This window comes from Glandiceps talaboti, chromosome 10, assembly GCF_964340395.1.
Source record: "Glandiceps talaboti chromosome 10, keGlaTala1.1, whole genome shotgun sequence".
Lineage (NCBI taxonomy): Eukaryota > Metazoa > Hemichordata > Enteropneusta > Spengelidae > Glandiceps > Glandiceps talaboti.
Genome location: NC_135558.1, coordinates 7,787,610 through 7,814,406, shown reverse-complemented (window position 1 = coordinate 7,814,406; position 26,797 = coordinate 7,787,610). Strand labels below are relative to the sequence as shown.

At 33.8% G+C, this 26,797-nt stretch overlaps 2 protein-coding genes across 4 annotated transcripts in view; one reads left to right on the top strand and one right to left on the bottom strand.

Annotated features, from left to right (window-relative positions):
* The window catches only part of LOC144440862 (adenylate kinase isoenzyme 5-like), a 31,562-nt gene extending 21,037 nt beyond the window's left edge, over positions 1-10,525 (top strand). Inside the window, exons 9-18 of one of the 2 annotated variants that reach the window (XM_078130293.1) lie at positions 418-531; positions 1,581-1,634; positions 2,328-2,426; positions 2,870-3,053; positions 3,434-3,754; positions 4,368-4,531; positions 4,993-5,109; positions 5,594-5,785; positions 6,233-6,980; positions 7,678-10,525. In XM_078130293.1, coding sequence (XP_077986419.1) covers positions 418-531; positions 1,581-1,634; positions 2,328-2,426; positions 2,870-3,053; positions 3,434-3,754; positions 4,368-4,531; positions 4,993-5,109; positions 5,594-5,785; positions 6,233-6,940 — 1,953 coding nt within the window. In that variant the 3' untranslated portion in view covers positions 6,941-6,980; positions 7,678-10,525. The remainder of the gene's footprint in view (positions 1-417; positions 532-1,580; positions 1,635-2,327; positions 2,427-2,869; positions 3,054-3,433; positions 3,755-4,367; positions 4,532-4,992; positions 5,110-5,593; positions 5,786-6,232; positions 6,981-7,677) is intronic. The other variant, XM_078130294.1, reaches the window with a different exon arrangement.
* A 2,429-nt stretch (positions 10,526-12,954) lies between these two features.
* On the bottom strand, positions 12,955-26,352 carry LOC144441108 (uncharacterized). Of its 2 annotated transcripts, XM_078130639.1 has the most exons (9): positions 26,146-26,352; positions 20,903-21,427; positions 20,554-20,601; positions 17,159-17,268; positions 16,575-16,859; positions 15,134-15,218; positions 13,989-14,039; positions 13,633-13,728; positions 12,955-12,993 (listed from the first exon to the last, which is right to left on the bottom strand). In XM_078130639.1, exons 1-7 carry the CDS (start codon positions 26,213-26,215, stop codon positions 13,996-13,998), a joined length of 1,167 nt encoding a protein of 388 aa, XP_077986765.1. In that variant the 5' UTR covers positions 26,216-26,352; the 3' UTR covers positions 12,955-12,993; positions 13,633-13,728; positions 13,989-13,995. The 2 variants fall into 2 exon arrangements, with proteins under 2 accessions (XP_077986765.1, XP_077986764.1); XM_078130638.1 differs by lacking the exons at positions 12,955-12,993; positions 13,633-13,728 and having other exon boundaries at positions 14,576-15,218.
* Positions 26,353-26,797: the final 445 nt, after the last annotated feature.

The following is a 26,797-nucleotide window of genomic DNA, read 5'->3' as shown; positions in this document are numbered from 1 at the left end:
AAATTATCATTATATAGTAGGAAAAGGATAGCAATATATACAATCATCTATTTCAAGTTATGTCACAGACTGAGGAATTTTATCTGGCATGATTGTTCAAGAAACTTTATTGATTCAGTAAAAGTGTCAAATGTTTTCAACAATCTAAGATTTCAATAATTGTTTATTTTGTGTAGCTTTGTAATACAGAACAAATTTAATATAAAAATATATTACAAGAAACAAGGAATAATCTATATGACCTTTTCAGTTCAAAAAAACTTTCTTTCGTTCATTTCACACATTAGTTTTGGTAAATGACATGTTATAAATTCCAAATTCCAAACTGAAAATGATACTAAACGACCACATACCTTTAAGTAAGTAAGTAAATACAATGTTTTAATATTGATTTGTTTATATCTGTTCACTTTATAGGCTTTGGAGGAGGCTGTCTGGGAGGGTAATATTGATGCTACAACTAAACTGCTTGATGAACAAAATCTTGATGTCAATACCAAAGTAGCATCTAATGAATACAAAAGTGATAAGGTGAGTTATGTAACATGAGACAAATTTTGATTACAGTTAGTGGTACCTTTGATATACCACAGGGGGCAGGAGGCATGTCTGTAAAGATTTGCACATTTTTGCTGTAAAGATCACTAGAAATGTTGAGTACATTTTGTTCCCACCTTCTTATCATAAGGTAGACAAAGAATTTGATAAATAAAATTCTTTGAAATTTAAAAAAAAAGAGATGTTTACAGAAGCGACAGATATGTGGCTGAACAAACACTTTATGTGTACTCCTTGAGAATTAGTGGATAATAACTAAAAACAAACATTGACAATAAATCACACTCAATATCTATATCATCTTTATTGAACATAAACTAGTCAAAAAAATCTTCACATTTATGCCTCCTGTCCCCCTTGGATACATCTAACACAATACTGTAAACATAGATATTTCCACCACTATAAATTTCCCAATGTTATGGTTTCTAATAGTTCACAGAGACTTAATATCTGGGATTTAGTTTGTATAAGTCTAGCTCTTATTTAGTCGCCATTTATATTTACATTTTCGGTTTTAAGCAAAATAGTAAAAACTACTCCATTTTTGCTGAAAATGTGTATGTTTACAGTAGTATTGATAGCAGGAATACACAGTTTATCTTCAATTAGTTGTCATAGTAACACAATTACTAACCGAAAAAATGAAATGCAAGATATGACAAACTAATGTTTTTGATAACGAAATAGACAGCATTTAAAAAAATGTTCAATTTGATGCCATTTTCCATTTACTTTTCTATACTATTAAAATTTTAAGAAGTTTAAGGTTAACAGGGAAAAAACGGATTAATTGTAACTGCAAACTTACTTTGTATTATATTTTGAAACTAAATATATTTACATCTCTAATCTACTAAAAAATAAAAATAAAAGTATGTATAACTGTAATCTACAAAAAAATAAAATTACACATATACGTCTAATCTACCTCGTTAGAAATGGAAGCAGATAATTTAGAACATCCATAAATTACACTTGACTAAAGGTAGATGTTTGCTTGTGATTCTATATTTCGTCAGAATTTACATGCAAATGTACAAGGTGAGCCGAATAGTGGCCCAAGTCCTGATTCTGTAAGTGTGTTTACTTACCGCCATTTCTAGCAACCTAACCTAGCCAAGCATTTTCAAAACTTTATCTTCATTTCAGCATCTGAACATAGTAGAAAGTACTACATATCTATAGACCTTCATCTCATATTAGTTCGGTAACTTTCACTCTTTTTTTTCAAGGGTTTAACTTACCAGGTATCTTTCACTTCATGCCATCTTTTCTGAGGCTTATTTTATGACAAATCTGTTTTACTTTCACAACTGACACTCTGGTGCTGTAATTTTTTGTACCATAGTTTTTTCATCATAGCACTTTTACTCGAATCTATAGCACAAAGCTCATTTTCTGAAATTTCATTTTCGTAGGTGAAAGGTCTAAAAGGCATGATAGTATTTTCTAAAGTTATCCAATTCTTAAGTTGATTTTGGTTCTTGATTTTGGAACAGTATCATGCATAGGTATTACAAAAGATAGCTCTAAATATGATTGGCTGAAAATGTAACCTTGGTTATAGTTGCCAAGGTAACAAACTTAAGAGCAGCCATTTTGAATTTGTTGGGTCTCCTTCTCCAACTTGTATGGTGGTATGGAAATGTAAAGTACCGCACCATTTGGCATGATATTTCTTTCAAATGAAAACCAAAGTCCATGAAACCTTTGTATGATATTATTTTATGTTAAAATAACATCTTTCTATTAATATTTTTCATTAGGGTCAATGGACATTATTGATGCTTGCTATTGTCAATCGGCATGAAGACCTTGCAGAAATACTAATCAACAGAGGAGTTGACCTTACACATAAATATGAGGTAAGCCCCCCCCACCCACACACACACCCAAATAGTTCAGTTTTTCAATAAAGTTACATCAGATTTCAGTCTCCTGAAAAACAAAGAGGAAGACAGAAATAACCTTTCAATAATATTTTATAGCACTTGACTAGTACAACTTTCTCAAGCTTAAACAAGAGAATATATCAAATGACAAAATTACTGGAAAGAATAACTTTATTGGTGTAAAATGATAATTGTTTAATAATAATGAATAACTTTGCTTTGATAATTCCTATTGATGTCAAATTGTAAATGGAAATACCTTTTGTCCACTATTGTTGGCTTTGTCACATTTTCTTTGATGGTGAATTCAAATCTCTTAAACCACATGTTCAAACAAAAGCAAAGGTGACTCCCCCATGTGAGGGCGCTAACACAGCGTAGTATGGCTTATGCTAATATTTCCACTGTCTTTGTAGGTGTTTGATTGGGTGATACCAGAGAGTGGTGGTGATCCTGTCCGGACACCCGTTTCCACCATGACAGCTAAAGATTATGCTGTCAAACATGAAATGCAGAAAATTGCTGACTTGATTGATCAAAAAGTTGACAAAGCTGAGGCACTGGAACAAGCTTCAGATATGTTACAAGAAGCTGAACCTGGTAAGTGTGTCTAAGGAAAATCTATGAAGAACTTTATGCTTTTCGTCATCTGTGATCTTCCAGTGTATGTGTTCGTATTTTCAGCATCTTGAATACAGGGTGATAACATCACCAAAGTGCCACGGCCACCCCATTGTATAATATACCACATGCCAAAATATCAGTTTTTGTTTGTGTTGGTCTTAAGTTGTTGAAACTGTCCACTGTTGTTGTTGTAACATACAGCCATGCATGTTTTCTTCTTTTCTATCGAAATGCCCAATTAATTCATTGGATCAACTGCAGGATACAAAGCTTGTGCTTTCATCTTTATATAATTTACTGTTCTGTTGACAAATTACAACATCTGTTGACAAATTACAATATCTTACCCCAAATAGGTGATATTGTACAGGAAGAGACTGTTGTTGCTGCAAAGGAGCAAATAACCGGAGATAACGGCACTGAGCAAACTCCCGAAGCACTGGCAGGGGTTGAGGAAGTTGAAGAGAAGGCAGATACTGAAGAAACCAAGGAAACAGAGGATACAGAACAAAAGGCTGTAGATGGAGAGAAAGAAGATAGTGCTGAGAAGACAGAAGAAGGAGAAAAGAAAGATGAGGGAACAGAAATTGAAGAAAAAACAGACGCTCTTGCTGTTCCTGAAACATCAGAAGATGATATGGAAAAACTTAAAAGTGCTAAAGTTGTTTTTGTTATCGGTAAGTTTGACGTGTAGAATGTGAGCCTTATAGTATGTTCATATTTGAAAAAATAATAAGTAAAACCAGCCTCTCTAGTACTAGTTGAAGGTAACAGTTTCTTCAAGCAAAACACTTTTAGTAATGTTTATATGGTTTTGTCCGATAAACCACACACAACAACCAAACCCATATGATAGCATGCAAAATAACTTAATAGGTAGAATTGGAGAAAGATGTCAATTATATGATGTGTTCATGAATTATGAAAGTTATAGTTTGAACAAACTATTTTTGTGGTCCAGCTAGAAGTTTAGAGTTATTTTTTTATTTACTTTTCAGTTGCTGATGTATTTACTTAACTAGTTTCTTTTCCTCACTTGATTTGTCAAGTGTACTTTCTTTCTGATCTCTGGCAAATAAATTTGTATGTGATGATCAAGTAGTTCAACTTAAAAAAGCATTGAACTTTTGATATGTCCTGGTCAATGTCCTCATCAGAATGATGAATTACATAAAGCTGACCACTAGGTGGCAGTATGACCAGGTAGTTTAGTGCCCCATTGTCTCTGATATAGTATGTTCATAGTAAGTACATTGCTCCTGTAACTCCATATCTTGTATTGTATTACAGGTGGTCCAGGCAGTGGTAAGGGCACCCAGTGTGAGAAGATAGTAGCGAAGTATGGCTTTACTCATCTTTCAAGTGGTGATTTACTTCGAGCTGAGGTCGCCTCAGGATCTGAAAGAGGAGCCAAACTGACAGAGATTATGGAAAAAGGAGAATTAGTCCCACAGGTACGATTACAGAATTTACAAATTAAAGAAATGGTATTTATGATAGGGCCACGTGGGGCAGATAGAAAAAACATGGCTGTAACGTATAAGAGGCAATATATATATTTTATATTATTCCCAGGATTGCTTAAACTGCAATTTATGTAATTAGCATAAATTTACATATCTGAGTGCATGCCATAAGCCTTTTTAGACTAGCATCAGAGTTTGAAATAGGTTTGAAATGTTTACAAGAGTTTACAAACTCATAAACTAGTCAAATCTACCAGTCAATTGAGATTGTAAAGATGACAGGATTGCTTGAATTTATTCTCAGATAGCATTGACACTACTCAGAATCAGGTAGCGTATGATTTGCCAGTATGCCTTGAATACTTGTTGTGTGCTGTGTATACCATGTACTGTGACTCTATTGAAGATTAATTAAATTAATCTCCTGTTCAATTTGTATACTTCTGTAGGCTGTGGTATTACAATTATTGAAGGAATGTATGTTGGCCAAAGTGCAGGACTCCAAAGGGTTCCTTATTGATGGCTATCCAAGGGAGGTACAACAAGGAGAAGAATTTGAAAAACAGGTAAGCAAGTAACATATTGTTACCTTTAACAGTATGATAGCAGGGCTATATGTGTTTGATGTCAGCACGATTCAAGTAACTCGTGAGTTCGTTCAACACCGCATACAGTGACATACTTCTTACAGAATTCACCATCAGCCCTGTGAATACTTGGTAAACACTTGGAGAACCCTAGATGAACTCTTGTGGGGTACTTTGTGTATCCTTGATGGACACATGGTGAATACTTAATTAATACTTGGTGGACGCTTGATGAATTCTTGGTAAATACTTGGAGAACCCTTGGCAGGTACTTGTTAACACATAGCAGACTCTTTTGGGGTACTTTGTGAACAAGGTCAACACATGGTGCACACTTGATAGACACTTAGTGATCACTTGATGGACACATGGTGAACACGTGATAGATGTTTTAACCCCCCCCCCCCCCCCCCTCTAAAACGACTCTTATTAAAGGTATGATTTGGATTTCTTACTATTTCAGATCACAGAATGCCAATTTGCCCTGTATTTCGAAGTTGCCGATGAGACTATGACAGAACGTCTTTTGAAACGTGCTGAAACAAGTGGGCGTGTTGATGACAATGAAGAAACAATCAAGAAACGGCTTGGGACATTCCATGCCCTTACTGAACCTGTCTTAGCATATTATGAAGAAAGGAGCAAAGCAAGAAAGGTATTATCCTTGACTTTTTGTGTAAAAAGAATAATAAATTCTGAAATTATTTTGCTTCTAGAAGTAGGAGAAAAGACAACAAATGTCTAAAATCTTATTCATGATTTTGAATGGATATCACTATTTGAAAAGTCACAATTTATCAAGCTGTACTATGCCTATCATCCAAGATGTAACCATGGTTACCATTAGATCAAAGGTTGAACTTTGTCTCACACCATATTCACATAACTTCTATATAAGTTTTGTTCTCAGGGAAGATGTCTGTTCTGATTGTTCATTGTGTTTTATTAATTAAAAGTAAATATTTTAGTGAGCTTTACGTACATGTACAAAATATTATTCAAAAATATTTTTAGTAAGACTTGTATTAAAACAGATGGTTATTAACTGGTTTATATGGCAACAAGGAAAGAGATTATTGATTTGGGGCATTTTGTTTTATAGATTGAAGCTGAAGGTGAAGTCGATGCAATATTTGGTAAAGTTGAGAAAGTGTTTGATGAAGCTGGTTATGTAGCAGTTGAGAAGACTGAGGATGAGAACAAGGCTGAGGAAACAACTGAAGAAGCTAAAGCAGAAGAAACAGCAGAAGAACCTAAAGCTGATGAGACCACAGAAGAACCAAAGGCAGAAGAGACGTCAGAAGAACCTAAAGCTGAGAATACAGAAGAAAGTAAAGAAGAAGCAACAGAGGAAACAAAGGCAGAAGAATCGGAAGAAACAAAGGCAGAAGAATCAGAAGAAACTAAAGCTGAGGAAACAGCTGGCGAAACAACGGATGAAACCAAGGTAGAGGAAACGGCCGAGGAAAAGAAGACAGAGGAAACACCAGAAGAACCAAAAGCTGAGGAATCTGCTGAAGAACCCAAACCAGAAGAAACAACAGAAGAAACGAAAGCAGAGGAAACAACAGAAGAAACAAAGGCAGAGGAAACAACAGAAGAAACGAAAGCAGAGGAAACAACGGAAGCACCAAAGGCAGAGGAAGCACCAGAAGAACCAAAGGCAGAGGAAACAACAGAAGAACCAAAAGCTGATGAAGCAGGCGAAGAGAAAAAAGAGGAAGGAGAAACTAAGGCAGATGATGCAGAAGAGGCCAAAGCAGAGGAAGAGAAACCAGCTGAGCCTGAAGCAGAAGAATCAGCAACATAGTAATAGAGTGCCATTGATATAACATCATTAAGCCAGAAAGGTAAGTCTGCTTATAAAGTAAACTTCAATATGCTTTTCGGTGATGAAATAGAACCTTGATGTTAATATCAAGCCAAAGAAATCGGGTATATGTGATGTTATCACTAGAGGGTTTCCCATAAACCCTTGCAGGAAATCATCAATGCATGTAAAATGCAGTAAAGTTTCTCTACAAGATTTCAAAGTTGAATGTTAAAGTTACCAAGGTGTTGTTTTTCATCTAATTCATATTAAAATTGATAGTAGCAATCGTACAGTCATACTAGAGGCAGAAATATTAAACTTGCACTAGTTGTAACCGGAGCATAATTTTTTCACTCAGAGAACCAACAATATAATGCCTGAATATTATTAAAATACCAAAATTTAGACATTGCAAATATCAATTACAGGTCTGTTTTATCAATGAGTAGTACAGTAATATACTGCAATCATGGGATGCGGAATTTAGGGCGTGAACCAAAAAATCACTTGACTGGATTTATTGTACCATATAAGATGTGCACAGGTACAGACACACACTTTTATCTACAGGTGATTCAAAACTGTGCAGGGTGTACAATATTTCAAGTAATTCATTACATCTCACTAAAGGTGCAACTTTAAAGCCTGACTGGACTCTTCCCTTTCATTAGTCACGTCTTGCACTCGTTTTGAATCAACATATACTGAATATACAATTTTCAATTTTCTTCCAGGTGATGGCAAAAAAATCATGGTGTTCAAGACATCTTGAAGATTCTCTTGCAATAATGGATTTGAAGTATTAGATATCAGTCAAACGACAACTCATAAACCGTCCCTCATTCAATTATTCCTTCCCTAAAAAAAGATAGATTACTATACCCGTCCAACCTGAAGCAAATTCTACATATTAACATGTATAGAAATTTCCATCCATGTCTAAGATATAAATGAATTTTCATGAAATGTGAAACGCAGATTTATAATGGCTACTTTATTCGATATTAAAAAAAAAATGACTTTCTAACTTACAAATCTCAAAGTTTTCATGAGCTAATTTTATGAAATAATCAATTACAAGATTTGTGAAATGCCAGACACACAGTGTGTAATTATTTTGTCATACTGTGTGAACTTTGACCTTATGATAGGGTTGAAAGGTTATTTATTGATTCCCACTTTCATACGGTCAAAGTTCAGGATCATTAGAAAGTTGCCAATGTTAAATTTTTCTTGGTCACAATCACTTTATTCAACTTGATGCTAGGTCAAAGGTCACTTGTTCTATATATATATCCCATAATAAGAAATGTCATCAAAATCATGAATATCAGGGAAATTTGAGTTAAAATACAGAGTGATTTTGACTTGTGTAAAAATGTACAAAGTAGATTTTGGATGAAATGACTATTATAGTATCTGGTGTGTGATGACAAATCATTTTCAACGTCATGAGGTGAAAATATCGCCTTTCCATTTTCAGACAATTGCCAATATTGCACCCATTTTAGTTATGAGAAAGATGTTGAAGTGAACAGGTCAAAGGGTAAAGTTCAAAGGTATAAATTTGAATTCTGCTCATTTGACTTAGGAAAAAGATGTTGAGATGTAAAGGTCAACAGTTAAAATTCAATGGTAGAACTTTGAAGGCCACTCATTTGACTGGGGTTTAAATGTCAAAGGTTAAAGTTCAAAGTTACAAATAAAGACTACTCACTTGACTTCAGGAGAAAAGGGTGACATATATTTGCAGTACAATCAAGCCATCATTTACGAATTGAAGTGAATTGAAATTTGATGACGTTCAAAAGAGCCATATTACATCACAAAAGTATCATTAGATCAAGATGGAAGATTTTGGTAAAGGTATGGATACTTGTATTTTTACTGGTCAACCTGATTGATAAAGTGAAAATTCTGAGAGACTTTAAATGAAACATTGGTTTGTTGTACTGAAAAAACATGTGCGATGAATTCACACGACCAGTGGCAACTGTTGTGTGAAGTAAATTAAAAACTTGCAGCAAATCTATAGATTTGTCTGATGTATGCTCAGTACACATGAGTATGATGTCTTTCCAGTAAGATTTAAATAGAATAAATTGTTTGTGATAGTAGCAATGAAATGACCAATGTCATTACAACAACACCCTCTGTTTTTTACAAAAAAAATGTCCAAAAAAGACCTGAATTTGAATTTGAACAATGGCTATCTCATGTATTTACTGACTTTTATGATGTTTCACTCAAAATGGCTATTTGCAAAGAGTAAAATCAGACATCAAGTATTCAGTTTATAATTTTCAAACTTTCTGTCTTCACTCAATTGTGTACATGTTTTACTATTTGCATAGAATTAAAAGTAATTATTGCAAAATTAGACAGCACATTGAAGGAGAGGGAATGAATTCTACATTTTGATACATGTTAGATACATACGAGCAAAATACTGGTTCCATGTCAAATTTATGTAGTGTAAATCAATTTTAATATTTGTGTAAAGCTTATTTTTTTAAAGGATGGTACTGGTTTATACATAAAATACATGTAATTAGAGAACAGTTTCTTTTGCAGCATTTCTACAGACATTTGTGAAATATACAACACTTTATGGAATGTACAAAATGTGACTAGGTAGATGTATATTTCTGAATTCTTTCTGCTGGTGAGGCATTTTAACGACTATCATAATATGGATGTAAAATTTTTTTTTTACAAAACTTTCAGTCTTGATCAAGTTTTTACATGAACAGTAAGATTTCCTAATATATATAATAAGTGGAGATAATAACTTTTCTGTATTGTTTCACTTGAGCGTTCTTTTATAAAGAAATACACTAAGCGTTTCAGCGATAGTTCAATTGGCAGCCATATTGTAAAAAGTGTGATGCATTGTGGGAAAGATTAGGGTCATACGATAGTCATTTTCTCTTTAACGGAAAGTTAATTTTAGTAAATTTTTTTTTAAGTGTAGTGCAACCATGACATAATTCGTTTTATTTAGTTGAAAAAAAATAGTGTTATACATATATGCCCTGCTAGGTGTCTGGCCTTTTAAAAAAACATATAAGAAAATCGAATATCCGTCTTTCGTTGACATAACTTGTGTATTTCTACATCTTTAGGATAACTAGTTCAGTCTGAGATTGTTTCATGTACAGCTCTTTTTTAAGAACAATCATTATTGAGCCAATTTATTTTAATTTCTTTATGTATTTTTTTTTGTTTTGGCATCACAAGCATTCAATATACTCTTGTTTGTATGACTGGAATCACCGCCATAACCACCACAACATCAACAGTGCACAACTGAAATTTTAAATAACTTTGTAGTGAAAATTTTGTAAATATTAGAGATATTTTTGTACATATTTGTACAATGGTACAATATTGTGTGGTGAAAAAAATTCAATTTTGTAGTCCTGTGCAGGGAGAGGTAATCTTTATGAAAATTCAATAAAAGTTATAAAAATATAAGGACGTGTTGAGAAGTGTTTTCTTTTTGAATGAAATAAACATGATTGTAAACAGAAACCCAGCACCATATCTCACAGTAGAAGTAAATTGTTATCAACTTATCGACATCTCAGGAGTAAATACAAAAGCTGTTATCACTGAAGGAGTGAGAGTTTTCTGTTCAAATTTGGCTCGAAAGGCAAAAAATGAAGTTCAGCAATCACATTTACGCCAGACCCCTCCCCCTAAATGAACAAAGTTTGCTTATTGAGCTTGTGCGATATTGTGCGATTGTCCCTAAGACTTTTGAACAAAAACAACATCTTCAAACTTAATTTGCATATTGGACATTTTGATCATCATGTCATGAACAGTTCTTCATGTACACATTCTTAGAAACATCCCCACCAAATTTCAAAATGGAAATCACATAGTTAGAACTTTAACTGCACATCACTGATGGATCATCATATCATAAACAATTCTCCATCTACACATCCCTAGAAACATCCCACCAACTTTCAGGCCAATAGACGAGTATTTTGAAGTTCGAAATATGATTGAAATTCACACTGGTACACATTGATTAACATATGGGATCATCATGTTATGAACACTTCTTCATCTACATATCACATGAACATTTCTACCAATCTTCAGACCAATCTGCTAGCTGTTTTATCATTAAAGGTATATTCTACCTCTCTTCTGACAGCAAACCGTGAAAAATGGTCTTATTTAGGATTCATCTCTTGGTAGTATTTCATCAACAAGTTCAATACAAAGATTTAGTTCTTTATCCTACATTGAACTCCTGAACTCACTCATTACTTGGTTGTTAAGGGTCGACTCTCTATGGTTGAATGTGGATTTTATCATGCATACAAAAGTGAGTGCAATTTCCATTTGTGTAATGTACTTGTATACACTATTAAATACAAGATAACACAATTGACAACCAGCATTCATGTCCAAAGACTAGAAGAAAAAAAATTTAAAGTTCATATAAACCTTATTTATTACTTTAGAAACTGATGAGAATATAGACCATTCCAAAAATAGCTATTTCTTAAAGGGGAATGGCACTCCAGGAAATAGAGACATTTTCATAAACTGGATTCTAGAGTCATTTCATGATTTTACATAAACAATTATTTCCAATTTCAGAGAAACATCAAGTTGATCTTGATAGATAGCAGAAATACATTATTCAGTGGTTGAACACTGAATATTCACAACAGCTGTTTCACACTGAAATGTGTAGCATTTTGTACTCATGAATATTTAATGTTCAACCATTGAATAAAATGTATTTTTACTATCTCCCATGATGCAATAGCCCATAGCAAAGATACCCTATAAAGGCACAAGATCAACTTGATGTTTCTCTGAAATTGCAAATAATTGTAGATGAACCTATATGTTATGAAAATGTCTCTATTTCCTGGAGTGGCCTTCCCCTTTAAATAGTTTACTCAGAAATTATTGATATTTCAATTAATAGTATTCAATTAATAGTATTCTTTCAACTTTACATTGATAAACAACGAGCAGTTGCCCTTTCTTTAAAAAGTGGTTAACATTCTTGGAAAAAACTCCTAAAGAAAAAAGCAAGTCACTAGAGTATTGGAATAGTCTAAGAATAGTAAATATCAAAGATTTACTAAAGTATTGGAATAGTTTTATAAGATTAGTAAATATCAAAGATACATTTTCTTTTCATCTTCAGCTTTGAATTCTAGAACCCAACCCCCTCCCCCTCCCCCCATACAACAAGCAAACCACTGAAATAACAAATACATTGTGAATATACAACTATAAAGGTATATACGACTGTCTTGTCACTCCGTATTACAAACTAAATGATTTTACAAAATTTCCCCTATTTTATAGTCACATTGTACCAATGAATCGACTGACTTGAAAATGCAACTACACCTTTGTTTAAATTTATACACTGATTTATAACCAAAGGTGAACTCAACGTCTTTTGAGTATTTAATGATATTTTAGTATAAAAAACAAATTGTACTGTGAAAAATAACTCTAGCTGAAAATGCGGAGCAGACAGCATTATCATACACAAGTCATAACTCTCGTCAGGCTCACCTTAACCCTTTCAGGACTAGAAATTTTCCAGCCATAATTTTTTAATAAAAATTCTTGTTTCTTCATAATTTTTGGAGAAAGATAAACTTTATTTTAGATCAGAATTTAAGAAATATTACTTCCCAATGGAGAATTATTCTTAAATTTTAGAAGATGTGCTTAAAATCAAGTTTCTAGTTGTCGTCTGTAGGAATGAAAGGGTTAAACACATGTTATTTTTACTAACTTCACATTTCAATATATAGTCATTTTCAAGATCACTAAACTGTATGACTACAACTCTGGTCTTTTGTTGTGCTGTAAGCCACTGTTCAGGTTTCTTTTTACTTATTAATGTCTTTGAAATGCTTTCTTTCTATCATTTGACATAAGCACAACCCATGCAGAGTGTGGCGTTGTCCTGTTCTGCAGAAAGCTTGTTGAGAGTGGCAGTGCTCTCTTACATATGTAGATGCCATTCTTGACAGCAATCCTTTCGCCTTGATCTGTAAAAAAAGTCAGTAAAATGACAATTGATGACATTAAATAATGCAAAATAAACAAGTCTTCGTAGAAGACATAATCCCCTTAAGTACTTCATCACTTCATTATTAGTCGTGATTTGTTTTGTTAAATTTTGACTCAAGGTAAAGGTCGGTATGAAATTAAACATAAAGATACTTTAAAAGATCATATCAGCAGAAAGGTTACATCTTATACTATAGGAGTAGACACTTGAATGAAATCTTATGCCATCGGAGTAGACACTTGGATGAAATCTTATCCTATAGGAGTAGACACTTGAATGAAATCTTATACTATAGGAGTAGACACTTGAATGAAATATTTTACTATAGGAGTAGACACTTGAATGAAATCTTATGCTATAGGAGTAGACACTTGAATGAAATCTTATGCTATAGGAGTAGACACTTGAATGAAATCTTATGCTATAGGAGTAGACACTTGAATGAAGTCTCTGTCTTATGGTTCCATAGCTGTGTACCATAATAAGCTGAATGATTTTTGAAGACGATTATGCAAATAAAACAAACTCTCTGTGCTTATACTATCTGCTTCTTTTATTTCAGTGGGGACATATGATCGATAAAAGTAGACATATATTAGTAAACGTTACAAAATACCGTGATTTCTTCTTCATTTTGCTTAGCAATTAAAGTGGCCATCTCTGTATCTCCCATATTTCCAGATTCTACATCTATGATCTCCAAAGTTGATCTCTGAATAAGAAAAAAGAATTACAAGATTTCAATACCATGCACAATTGTTAAAATTTCTAATTGTTTTAAAACTTTATCTAATTTTATTTACTTATTTATTTATTTACTTACTTACTTACTTTTGTACATATTTATTTGTTTATCTATTTGTTTGCTTGTTTATTTCTCTACTCAAGTGCCACCTATCCATAATCAAGTCATAGTTATGTTGCTTTTGACGCACATTCAAATACTTTGATATCAATGTACTTTGCTCTTACCTGTTCATTACGCTGATGTAGTGTCTGTCGTAGGTATTCTTCGATCTTTTCCTTTATAGAATAAAGAGAATAAAGCCACAACATTACCATGCATGTATGATTTTTCTACTTTCAAATATACTAACAATATTGTGAGAATGAACGTTCATGGACTCTTGGTTTATAATCACAGTCAAACAAATCTGAAAGGAATCCCAAATTTTCAATGATGCCTCATCAGGGTTGTCAGGGTGTACCACAATGTCAACAGGCTGTCATGTGTCACTGTGCATGATAATAGGCCGTTTACCCTGACTATGACAGGACGTCAGCAGACCCTATTTGTCGACTGTGAATATAAACTTTCATTTGTAACTAATGATGTTGTTAATATACTTTGTCATCCTTTAGAGGGCGTTTACGAATTATTTTGACACGTAAACTACAAAATCTTCCTGTCTCTTTGATTAATACAGTAACTGCACAAGCTATACATTGTGGCAGATAGAAAATGAAAATCAAGCAAATGGATTAAAAAACTGAAGCTTCCCAGACAGAAACCGGGAACATTTCTAAATACGATAAATTTGAATTTTCATTTGCCTCACCTGGCAGTCTTTTGTGTTGAAATAAACAAAATACAGATATTCCTCATTAAGAATTATAAACACACAAATGTTCAATGTACATAAAACGTTAAAAAATGTTTATGTTTTGATTTTTTTCATTCTTGTTGTCTGCCGGTTTTGTGGCATCATAAGATCAGAAACAAGAATAACACCATTTGTAGCACACCATTGTTCAAAGATTGATATAACAATATATGTTAATCCATTTGTAATATTTTGATTGGGCAATGCAAACTGTCACAAAATGTAGCTCATTAATGCAATGCATGTCGTCGAAAGTAGGCGAAAATACACACACGGTGAAAACGTAGTTTTTAGGTCAGTATTCTTCTCAGAGTATTAAAACACAATTCACCTTTAGAACTACTGTGCTACTGTAATAGTGCCCTTGGGAAAATATAAATGAATACTGCCCTCTGTATGCAAATAAAAGTTACTATGTGTCAATAGTCCAATACCATGAGATAACGTCTAACGTCATTGAATTCAAACGCCTCTTTGATTTAAAGGATACGTCATAGCGTCCTGTACACATACTCTCTCTGATCGTGGAGAATAAAATGTTCGAGTCCATTAGAACCGAATTTGCACCATTTTCACCTGCATCTCTGATCATCCTCATCTGAAGGTATAAAACAACCAAACAGTGACATTTTACAGTCGGCTCTATATTTGGAATAAAACCATTTGCTTTAGAATTGATTATTCATCATTAACTTTCTTAATTAGTACTACAGTCAAGTTTTTATTTCCACAGTAAATATATATACATAGTGATTTGTATTTATGGGAAGATTATTTTAAATAGGAAATAACGTAATGATGTACAAAATGCAATTTATAAAATTGTCACCACTGATTTGGAACAAGATAGTACCAGAAACTTTACACTTTGTTTAATTATTTGAGAGTTTAACATTAGATACTACCAAACTAGAAATTAATCAATCTGGAGCCATACTCAGTATATCCTGTATCAGGATTTACACAAGGTATTAGATTTGCATCACTTTCATATAAATTACGCTTTGTCAATAAAAATCATGTAACTTATCAAACATAATAAAATCATTGCATGATCGGGTTCTACTATTTGCATCACCTATGACTAATACTTTGCCTAAAGATTGAATAGTTGCTATTAGATTTCAATCTCAAAGTATACATCAGAGTTATTTAAAAAATGAGCCTGTCGGTGGTAAGTACACAATGCACAGTACATATCGAAGTCATCTATAAGGATTTATCAAATTTTCTTTATACAATTGTATGTAAGAAAATATCACATAAACGATGTATCTCCAGATAAGATATTCCGATAACCACAGATAATCCCATAGTCCTTTGTGTCTGAGCATCATGAAGAGCTACCGATAAAATGAAGCTCCCACAATGCTCAGGGTGACTATGAATTGATTATTTGTGGTTAAAAACAATGTAACATATTGTTTACAATACTATTTGATTATTGTTTATTATCAAATTTCCCATTATGTAACATTCAACATGGCGGGTTTGCAAGTTGCCTATTGTATGGTTATTTAAAATTGTCGTTGCTGTATACATTGGTTCTTGTGAATAAATGCCAAACTGGGGGTGGGGAAAGGACACTTGTTGATGGTCAGCCAATCATTTTAAACAGTGTGGAATATATCTTTTACTTTTACCTACAGATTGATTTCATCATTATGAAAACAATAATTTTAGATCTTTGGTACAACAATATAGATTTTAGCCAATTAATGAAGTAATTTTTACATATAATGATAATGCTGCTGACCTAATTTCCAGGTGAACAGTTTACCTTTAAGATAATCGTTTTAAAAAATTCACATTTCTTTGAAAAAACCATGTGGATGACTTGTTTTACATGTAGCTTATAGGAACGTATCATAACACACTTTCTGTCAATAAGCTTACCATTCACAATGTTGCAGCTTGTAAAAGTTTCTAATTAAAACAACATCTTTTTTCTTACCTTGAAACGCCAAATAATCATTATGATACAAATTGACATGGGAAGAAGAAAAAACACGATGACATCAAAGTAGTCGACGTCACTGGTATTTCCAACGTCTCTGTTCTCTATCAAAATAATTAATTCAAAGATCGCAAAGATAAACAAAAAGCTGATGATCAAAAACATTGGAATCCAGCAGAAACACGCTAAAAAGGATCTAGTGCATTGGACACAACAGAAACACTTCGAAAGTCCACTCCTTCTTATTGCTTCTTCTGTCTTCATCATGGTGTCTTCACTAATCTGGAATTCATATAAAGAAGTGAACCTTTTAATTTTGTGTTTTCTTAAAACACATCATTAGTTTAAAGTTCTTTTGATGCAAGTCATTTTGGACCAAGGACAATAAAGCACCTGAAAAACATTTCTTTACACAGATTCAATAGTATAAGATATAGCCTTACCAAAATTAACATGTTCACATTATGTAAAGGATTATGAAAATCTGTGAGGATTTATTCCACCATTTTGCTACAGTACAAAATAATATGGTATGTCGACAGGTAGATAACTCATTAATAAATGAAGAACAATTAACTTACTCGTATTCCCTTATCACAGAGTGAATCCAATATTTCCTTGTAGTTAATCGAGTTGAAGGTGCAACACCCGTTCAGTTTAACCATGGATAACACTTTTCCATTAAACTTGGCTAGGAAAATAATAATTATAAGAAGAACAACAACAATGATGACAATGATGATGATGATGATGATGATGATGATGATGATGATGATGATGATGATTGCGTGGTGGTGGTGGTGGTGGTGGTGGTGGTACTACTGGTGATGGTGGAGCTGTCCCCAATTCAAGAAATTGCTTTATTGGTCTCTTTTTTATTTTGACGTTGAAGTTGGATGTTCATATCAATGTTTATGGCCATGAAAGTTCACCCATGCTCATATTTGATACTGGAGTTGAATTTGTATATATTACACTTGCAATATGACGATTCCCCTAGTCAGTTAGGTCGATAAATTGCGAAGTCAAAATCATATATGAAGAATATAAATGTATTGCATAATTAGTCATCTTCAAATAAATGATGGGTGCGGACCAAAAAATCAATTCGATTTGATTCATCATGTATACAGCTATCATCACTGATGCGATTGATACCATGCTTAGTGACAATTTAACAGAGAGAGAGAGAGAGAGAGAGAGAGAGAGAGAGAGAGAGAGAGAGAGAGAGAGAGAGAGAGAGAGAGAGAGAGAGACGCACATACATACATACATACATACATACATACATACATACATACATATTTATTTATACATGTTTTACATACATATTTATTGTTGATGGTGTTGGTGCAGCTTCACTCAAACTTGAGGGACTGATGCAATTTATTGATTATATATGTAACTTTAATCCTGCTATCCAGTATACTTATGATGTTTCTATTTCAATTTCAATTTCCTTGACATCTCCCTTATATTAGGACTGATGGTGATGATATAGCTACATTTGTTTATACTAAATCTACTGATTCACATTCATGGTTCATCACATCCTAATAAGTGTAAAGATTCCATTCCCTATTAACAATTACTTTGTTAACGTCGTATTTATTTATTTATTTATTTATTTATTTATTTATTTATTTATTTATTTATTTATTTATTTATTTATTTATTTATTTATTTATTTATTTATTTATTTATGTACTTATTTATTTATTTATTTATTTATTTACTTTATTTATCTATTCATTTATTTATTTATATATACATACATACATACATACATACATACATACATACATACATACATACATACATATACATACATACATACATACATACATACATACATACTTCATACATACATACATACATACATACATATACATACATACATACATACATACATACATACATATATACATACATACATACATACTTCATACATACATACATACATACATACATACATACAGACAGACAGACAGACAGACAGACAGACAGACAGACATACATACATACATACATACATACATACATACATGCATGCATGCATATACATGTATACATACATACACATACATACATACATACACACACGTAGACAGACAGACAGACAGACAGACATACATACATACATACATACATACATACATACATACATACATACATACAAACAAACATACATGATGTTAATGTATTTCTGTGTCAAACGAGTGAATATTATATATTGGAGTATAATCGTTTATATAAAAATACCGCCAATGGCGTTGTAGCACAACTGTAGTTTTAAAAATGTTTATCCATATGGTAGTCCATGCTACCAAGAAGTGTTCATTTGTTGAATGACTATCCAGTTGCCTATCCAACCATGTTGCTATCTTTACGATATATGCTATCATTTGGCTGTTGCTATGGACGTGGTCATGTTGTTAGATATATTTGCATACATCTGTGTATGTTTTTGTTCACTTGTGTATGAATTCCTGATATTATCTCTGCAATATACGTGATCATTTGGCTGTTGCTATGGGCGTGGTCTTTTTGCTAGGCATATTTACATACATTTTTTGAATGTTTATTCAATTGTCTATTAATCCCCGTATCTTTGCAATATATGTGATCATTTGGCTGTTGTTATGGGCGTGGTCTTGTTGCTAGGCACATTTGCATACATGTTTTGAATGTTTATTCATTTGTCTTTCTTTTCCTGTTGTTATCTTTGCAATATACGTGATTATTTGGCTGTTGCTATGGGCGTGGTCTTGTTTCTATGCAAATTTACATACATTTTTTGAATGTTTATTCAATTGTCTATCATAATCCCTGTTGTTATCTTTGTGAAATACACGACCGTTTGGTTGTTGCTATGGGCGTGGTCATGGTTGATAGGGTATTTGCATACATTTTTTGAATGTTTAACTCATTTGCCTACCAGATTATGTTATTTGACCAAAATATACTGCCATTTTGTTGTTGCTAAGGGCGTGGTCATGGTCGCCAGGGCCAATTTTCTCAAAATGTTTTGGAGAAAATCTGCAGAATAACACTTTCAGAAACATCTCACCAAGTTTCAGACTCAGTGACCACATACTTTTTGAGATATAAGTTTTTGACCAAAAATGAACATTTTTACACCTAATTTGCATATCACTCATGGAATCATTGTATGCTTAATATTTCTTCATCCATACATCCCTAGATGCATTCCCATTAAATTTCAACCCAATCTGCTCAGTAGTTTTGGAATGATAGATTTTTAACCAAAAAGACACATTTTAGCCCTAATTTGCATATCACTGATGGAATCATCACGTTATGAACGAATCTTACTTTACACCCCCTTAACAATGTTCCCACCAAATTTTGCACCAATCTGCCCAGTAGTTTCTCAGTTTAAGTTTTTTGACCCAAATCACACACCTGTGATGCGATCATTTTGATTTGAACAATTTCCCAACTAGACACCCAAGGTTATGAACCCACCAAATATCATGGCAATCGGTTCAGCGGTTTTTGACTTTAAGTTGTTTACACACACACACACACACACACACACACACACACACACACACACACACACACACACACACACACACACACACACACACACACATACATACACACACACACACACACACACACAGACAGACAGACAGACAGACAGACGCCGGGCGATCCCTATATCACTACTGAACAGCTAAAAAAAACTATTGTGAACTTAATAAATCAAATGAGTGTCCAGGCATTGAGTTATCGTGATAAACATCACATCGACAATTATGAGTGATAATATTATGGTTCTTTAATTGACAGCATTTGTTGGGATTGAATTGTTATTGTTATATGTCATTAAGCAAGCTTAAGGAGACCCTTAGATGTCTTTGCTTGTGCAAGGAAAGAAAGTGTTATAGTGAAGATAGGAAAAGAGCATTCGAAAGCATAATCTCCATTACATACACTCTTCACTCACCTGCTTCATGTCCAAAGAAACTACCTTTGGGAACGATTTCTACTGGGTCTGCAGAATGTTCAAAGCATAACAAGGAATAGTTATTCCAGGGCACTCGCCCACAACCTTCAAACAATTTCCTTATGATGATGATGTGCTATCTTCTATCAAAGACAAAGTACCCGACTGTTGCTTGAATCTATCCCATACTATAATTTATCGTTATTGACGTTATTGTCCTCATATAAAATCCATATAACCAGTTGCTTGCAAATGTTTTCTAATGTCAATATATCAATTTTTAAAGATATTTATTACTCCGACATTCCAGTGACTATACAAACACGAAAACAGAACATAGATTTCATACCTGATTCTAAGAAGTCGATGAACTTTTCCCAGAAAGACTGGCGCCTTGCATCCAAACAAGTCAAATGTGAGATGAAATCTGGAATAGTGCACTCTTTCAGTAACACGGGTAGAACAACAGATTGTTCCCTTATCAAGTGTTCACGTAAAGTCAATTGTGCCTCGTACGTACACCAAGGACTATTCAGGAAATCTTCTGTTAATACCAAAACTGTCTTGTCAGAATTTTGTATACATGCAATGATGTTTTCAACGACGGGTTTCCCACCAATGAAATCTCTTTCGTCAAAGACACAGGTTATGCCATGTTCTGCTTCAAGTCTTGTAACTGTTTCTTCCACCCACTCTCGATCCTTGCTACTGTATGAAAAGAACACGCGAATGTTGGTATTACTTTGGGTGTTCTCAAATGAGGTGGATGGGCATGCGGATCCGGATTCAACAGTGATCGACTTATCATGGGAAACACATGATTGTGACGGTTCTGGAATCGTGGCTGATTGCTCGTTGTTTTCTTCCACCAGTCCTACAGTATAAAGAATTGCAAATATGTAGTCATTTGATGACCTCATATCATAGTAAATAAATTTTACAACCAGTTCTTGCTCGGAAAAATTTAATTTGTGCCAATCATTTCATGGAGTCGTTAATAATTGAATCATTGCAATAATATCAACATTTTACTGTTGCTATGAGCATGGGCTAGTTGCTTGGCATATATGTGTTCACCTTTTGGATGTTTATCCACACACAACATCATTTGGATGTAGCTAAGGGCATGGTTATGGTTGCTCGGGCCAATTGTGTCAAAATATTTTGAACAACATCTGCAGAATAACAGCTCCAGAAATATCCCCATATCCCCCATCAGACACAATAATCACATCTCTTGTGCAATCTTTTTCATTTGAACATATTTCTATCCACACACATAATAATTACATACATACATACATACATACATACATACATACATACATACATACATACATACATGCATGCATGCATGCATGCATGCATGCATGCATGCATACATACATACATACATACATACATACATACATACATACATACATGCATACATACATACATACATATACATACACATATTTACATACATACATACATACATACATACATGCATGCATGCATGCATGCATGCATACATACATACATACATACATACATACATACATACATACATACATACATATACATACATACACATATTTACATACATACATACATACATACATACATACATACATACATACATGCATGCATACATACACACACACACATACATACATACATACATACATACATACATACATACATACATACATACATACACATATTTACATACATGCATACATACATACATACATACATACATACATACATACAATCTTTTTCATTTGAACATATTTCTATCCACACACCTAATAATTACATACATACATACATACATACATACATGCATGCATGCATGCATGCATGCATGCATACATACATACATACATACATACATACATACATACATACATACATACATACATACATACACACACACACATACATACATACATACATACATACATACATACATACATACATACATGCATACACATATTTACATACATACATACATACATACATACATACATACATACATACATACATACATACATACACACACACACACACACACGCGCGCGCGCGCGCATGCATGCATGCATGCATGCATACATACATACATACATACATACATACATACATACATACATACATACATACATACATACATACACACATACATACACACATACACACACACATACATACATACATACATACATACATACATACATACATACATACATACATACATACATACACATATTTACATACATAAACTTAGGCCAAGGGGAAAAAAGAATGGTTTCTGGTCAGGACAAATTGTCTAAAATGGGTGCGACAACACTTTTTTCTTCTTCTTTTTTTAATTCTCAACAAACCTGTCACTCTGTCTACTATTTATGGCAGGTACTGTTCTTTTTATTTAGTACTTTAGAGCAAGTGTGTATGTTGGGCAGATGTCATTTGCCTCACCATGATTGGCTCTGCAGTTGTCTTCACTGAAGTAGAGAGGGTTATTTTTGTGTTTCCCCACGGATCTGCAGACTAATGGGCTGGACAACCAAGAGAAAAAAGACCGAAGCGGGTGATATTTAAGTGATGCGCGCGCTGACCAGAATTTTTTTTTCTTTTTTTTGGCCTTACATACACATGCACAAAGACATATTGCCAGGCCTATATAGTATAATACTACTAACCCTCAGTTCAGTTGTGCTAAAAATGTAAAGCTACAAGGGATTTTACTGAAAAACCGAGGAGTGAAAATGGGGGCTACTAACACATTTTTGGAAATAAGCCAAGTTCGACAAATGTATTTCATTTAATAGTGAAATTTTACAATAAAACGGAATATGTTAATCTTCACCTCTTATGGCCAGGTAGGAAAATAAAATGACGTCATTATGGGTCTCACATGCATTACTCTACAACAATGACATCTATACAGGGGTCGAAATAATGAAAAAATGTTGCTTGTCCACTGCGCAAGTAGAAAACAAAAAGTACTTGCCCAAATCAAAAAGTGTTTGCCCATTCCAAATAGTGGGGTATTTTTGTGTGGCTTACAAATGCACTGTTGTGATTGATTGGGATTTCTTTTGTTTATTATCAAAAAATGTCACTTTGAAAGTTTCTGTGGGTACTGAAAAGTTCTCTCCACAATAGGTGTCCTAAATAATATTATTTTCATGGCCTAATCAATATTCTTACTATAGCATAGCATACAATTTTTTGTTCACTTGTAAAAAGTAGTTGTTAAAATAATGTTTTCAGCACTTTCATAAGCTATCAATATAAAAATACCACCAATGGCGTTGTAGCACAACTGTACAGTTTTTTAAAATGTTTATCCATATGGTAGTCCATGCTAACAATAAGTGTTCATTTGGTGAATGACTATCCAGTTGCCTATCCAACCATGTTGCTATTTTTTCGATATATGCTATCATTTGGCTGTTGCTAGGCATATTTACATACATTTTTTGAATGCTTATTCAATTGTCTATTAATCCCCATTGTTATCTTTGCAATGTATGTGATCATTTGGCTGTTGCTATGGGCGTGGTCTTGTTGCTAGGCACACTTGCATACATTTTTAGAATGTTTATTCATTTGTCTTTCTATTCCTGTTGTTATCTTTGCAATATATGTGATTATTTGGCTGTTGCTATGGGCGTGGTCTTGTTGCTAGGCATATTTACATAGATTTTTTTGAATGTTTATTTAATTGTCTATTAATCCCCTTTGTTATCTTTGCAATGTATGTGATCATTTGGCTGTTGCTATAGGCGTGGTCTTGTTGCTAGGCACATTTGCATACATTTTTTTGAATGTTTATTCATTTGTCTTTCTATTCCTGTTGTTATCTTTGCAATATATGTGATTATTTGGCTGTTGCTATGGGCGTGGTCTTGTTGCTAGGCAAATTTACATACATTTTTTGAACGTTTATTCAATTGTCTATTAATCCCTGTTGTTATCTTTGTGAAATACACGACCGTTTGGCTGTTGCTATGGGCGTGGTCATGGTTGCTACGGTATTTGCATACATTTTTTGAATGTTTACTCATTTGCCTACCAGATGATGTTGTTATTTGACCAAAATATACTGCCATTTGGTTGTTGCTAAGGGCGTGGTCATGGTCGCTAGGGCCAATTTTGTCAAAATGTTTTGAAGAATAACACTCAGAAATATCTCACCAAGTTTCAGACTCAGTGACCAAGTACTTTTTGAGATATAAGTTTTTGACCAAAAATGAACATTTTTACACCTAATTTGTATATCACTCATGGAATCATGGTATGCTTAATATTTCTTCGTCCATACATCCCTAGATACATTCCCATTAAATTTCAGCCCAATCTGCTCAGTATTTTTGGAATTATAGATTTTTAACCAAAAAGACACATTTTTAGCCCTAATTTGCATATCACTGATGGAATCATCACGTCATGAACAAATCTAACTTTACACCCCCTTAAGAATGTTCCCACCAAATTTCGCACCAATCTGCCCAGTAGTTTCTGAGTTTAAGTTTTTTGACCAAAAATCACATTTTTTGACCCAAATCACACACCTGTATTGCGATCATTTTGATTTGAACAATTTCCCAACTAGACACCCAAGGTAATGGACCCACCAAATATCGTGGCAATCGGTTCAGCGGTTTTTGACTTTAAGTTGTTTACACACACACACACACACACATCCACACACACACACACACACACACACACACACACACACACACACACAGACAGACAGACAGACGCCGGGCGATCCCTATAGCACTACTGAACCTCAGTTCAGTTGTGCTAAAAATTAACATTTACTTCAACACTGATATAAAATCTTTCTAAGTATTTCCTTTTCCACGATGTCAATATATTTTCTTTCCTTCCTCATCCACACCAACTATTTTTCTCCCAGTATGATTTGTTTATATTTTCCTAGTAGTATTTTCAAATACAATGACTGTTGTAAAATTTGCAGTTGATTCAAACACCCAAAACCTGAAAAATCATGCTGTAATTTACTATTGATGAACAATGAGTCACTGGTCATTCCAGGTATGTTTTCTTGATAGAGTAAACAAAGTACATCAAGGACAGCTGGTCCAGATTGTTTTGAAAAGTGGTCAGTCAAGAAAGAGGTCTTCTCAATATTGCTACAATGTTATAATTTTCCAGACTTGTTGGCACCATGGTTATACAATGTATCCAAAATCCTATCAGACATGTGCAGTGTCTGATAAGTACAGCATGAACACAGGCAAAAACATATCCCTGATCAATAATCATAAGAAATTCTCCTTGCCCCTTGGGACAAGTACTTTTCAAAACAACTTGCCCAGGCCTTGAAATCACTTGCCCTGGGCAAGTAAAAGGCCATTATTTCGACCCCTGCTATACAAGATTATCGTATTCTCTACGATTTCAAGATTAAATGTCCCAAACCAAGTTGTCTGAAAGTACATATACTAGATGAGGAAGACTTAAGACTTAACAGGCAAGTGTTAGGTTTACATATGTATGTACTCGCGTTGTTCGGCATTAGTTTTTAATAACTCGTAGTCGTACACGTTCATCCATTCATTATATACGTACCTTCTCTCGAAGTCGATGCCCTTATCGCAACCTCCGTTACTTCTAGTTTACTATCGACTGTTTCCGCCATTGCTTTGTTTTACTGTAAAACGACGTGAATATATCTCGAGACAGTGAAAAAGAACGGCAAATGTTGACTGTCAATGTACAGATTTCGCCGAAATAGAAGTGAAAATAATAACTGTTAAAACAGGAAATCCCATCGGGAAATCCCCAAACAGTATAAAGTATGGGCATGCGCAATGACCTTACTTGATGAAAGACAAGAAGAAATCGAAAGTGATGACTGACCGTACCGTTTCGCTTAGACCACGCGTTAGATATGTAAACGTACTACATGTATGACGTGAAAGGAACCCGATGCGTCACTATTACGTGACCACCATGAATATTTTTTTTTGAAAAATGATCTTAGGGAGCCGCCAGTATTTACAGGGGGAGGGCTGTTGGAATCGGGGGGGGGGGTGGCACATTTTACAAAGCTGTTCTTTGGGAGGGTCATATTTTGCATTATAATGTTTGGGGGAGGTTCACATTTTACAATCCGTAGTTTTGTGACCAAATTGAAGATTCAATGATTGTCAATTTGTTTTGTGTGTGTTGGGATGTAAAAGTGAGATGAGCACTCGACATTTATTTTTACAAGTACTTT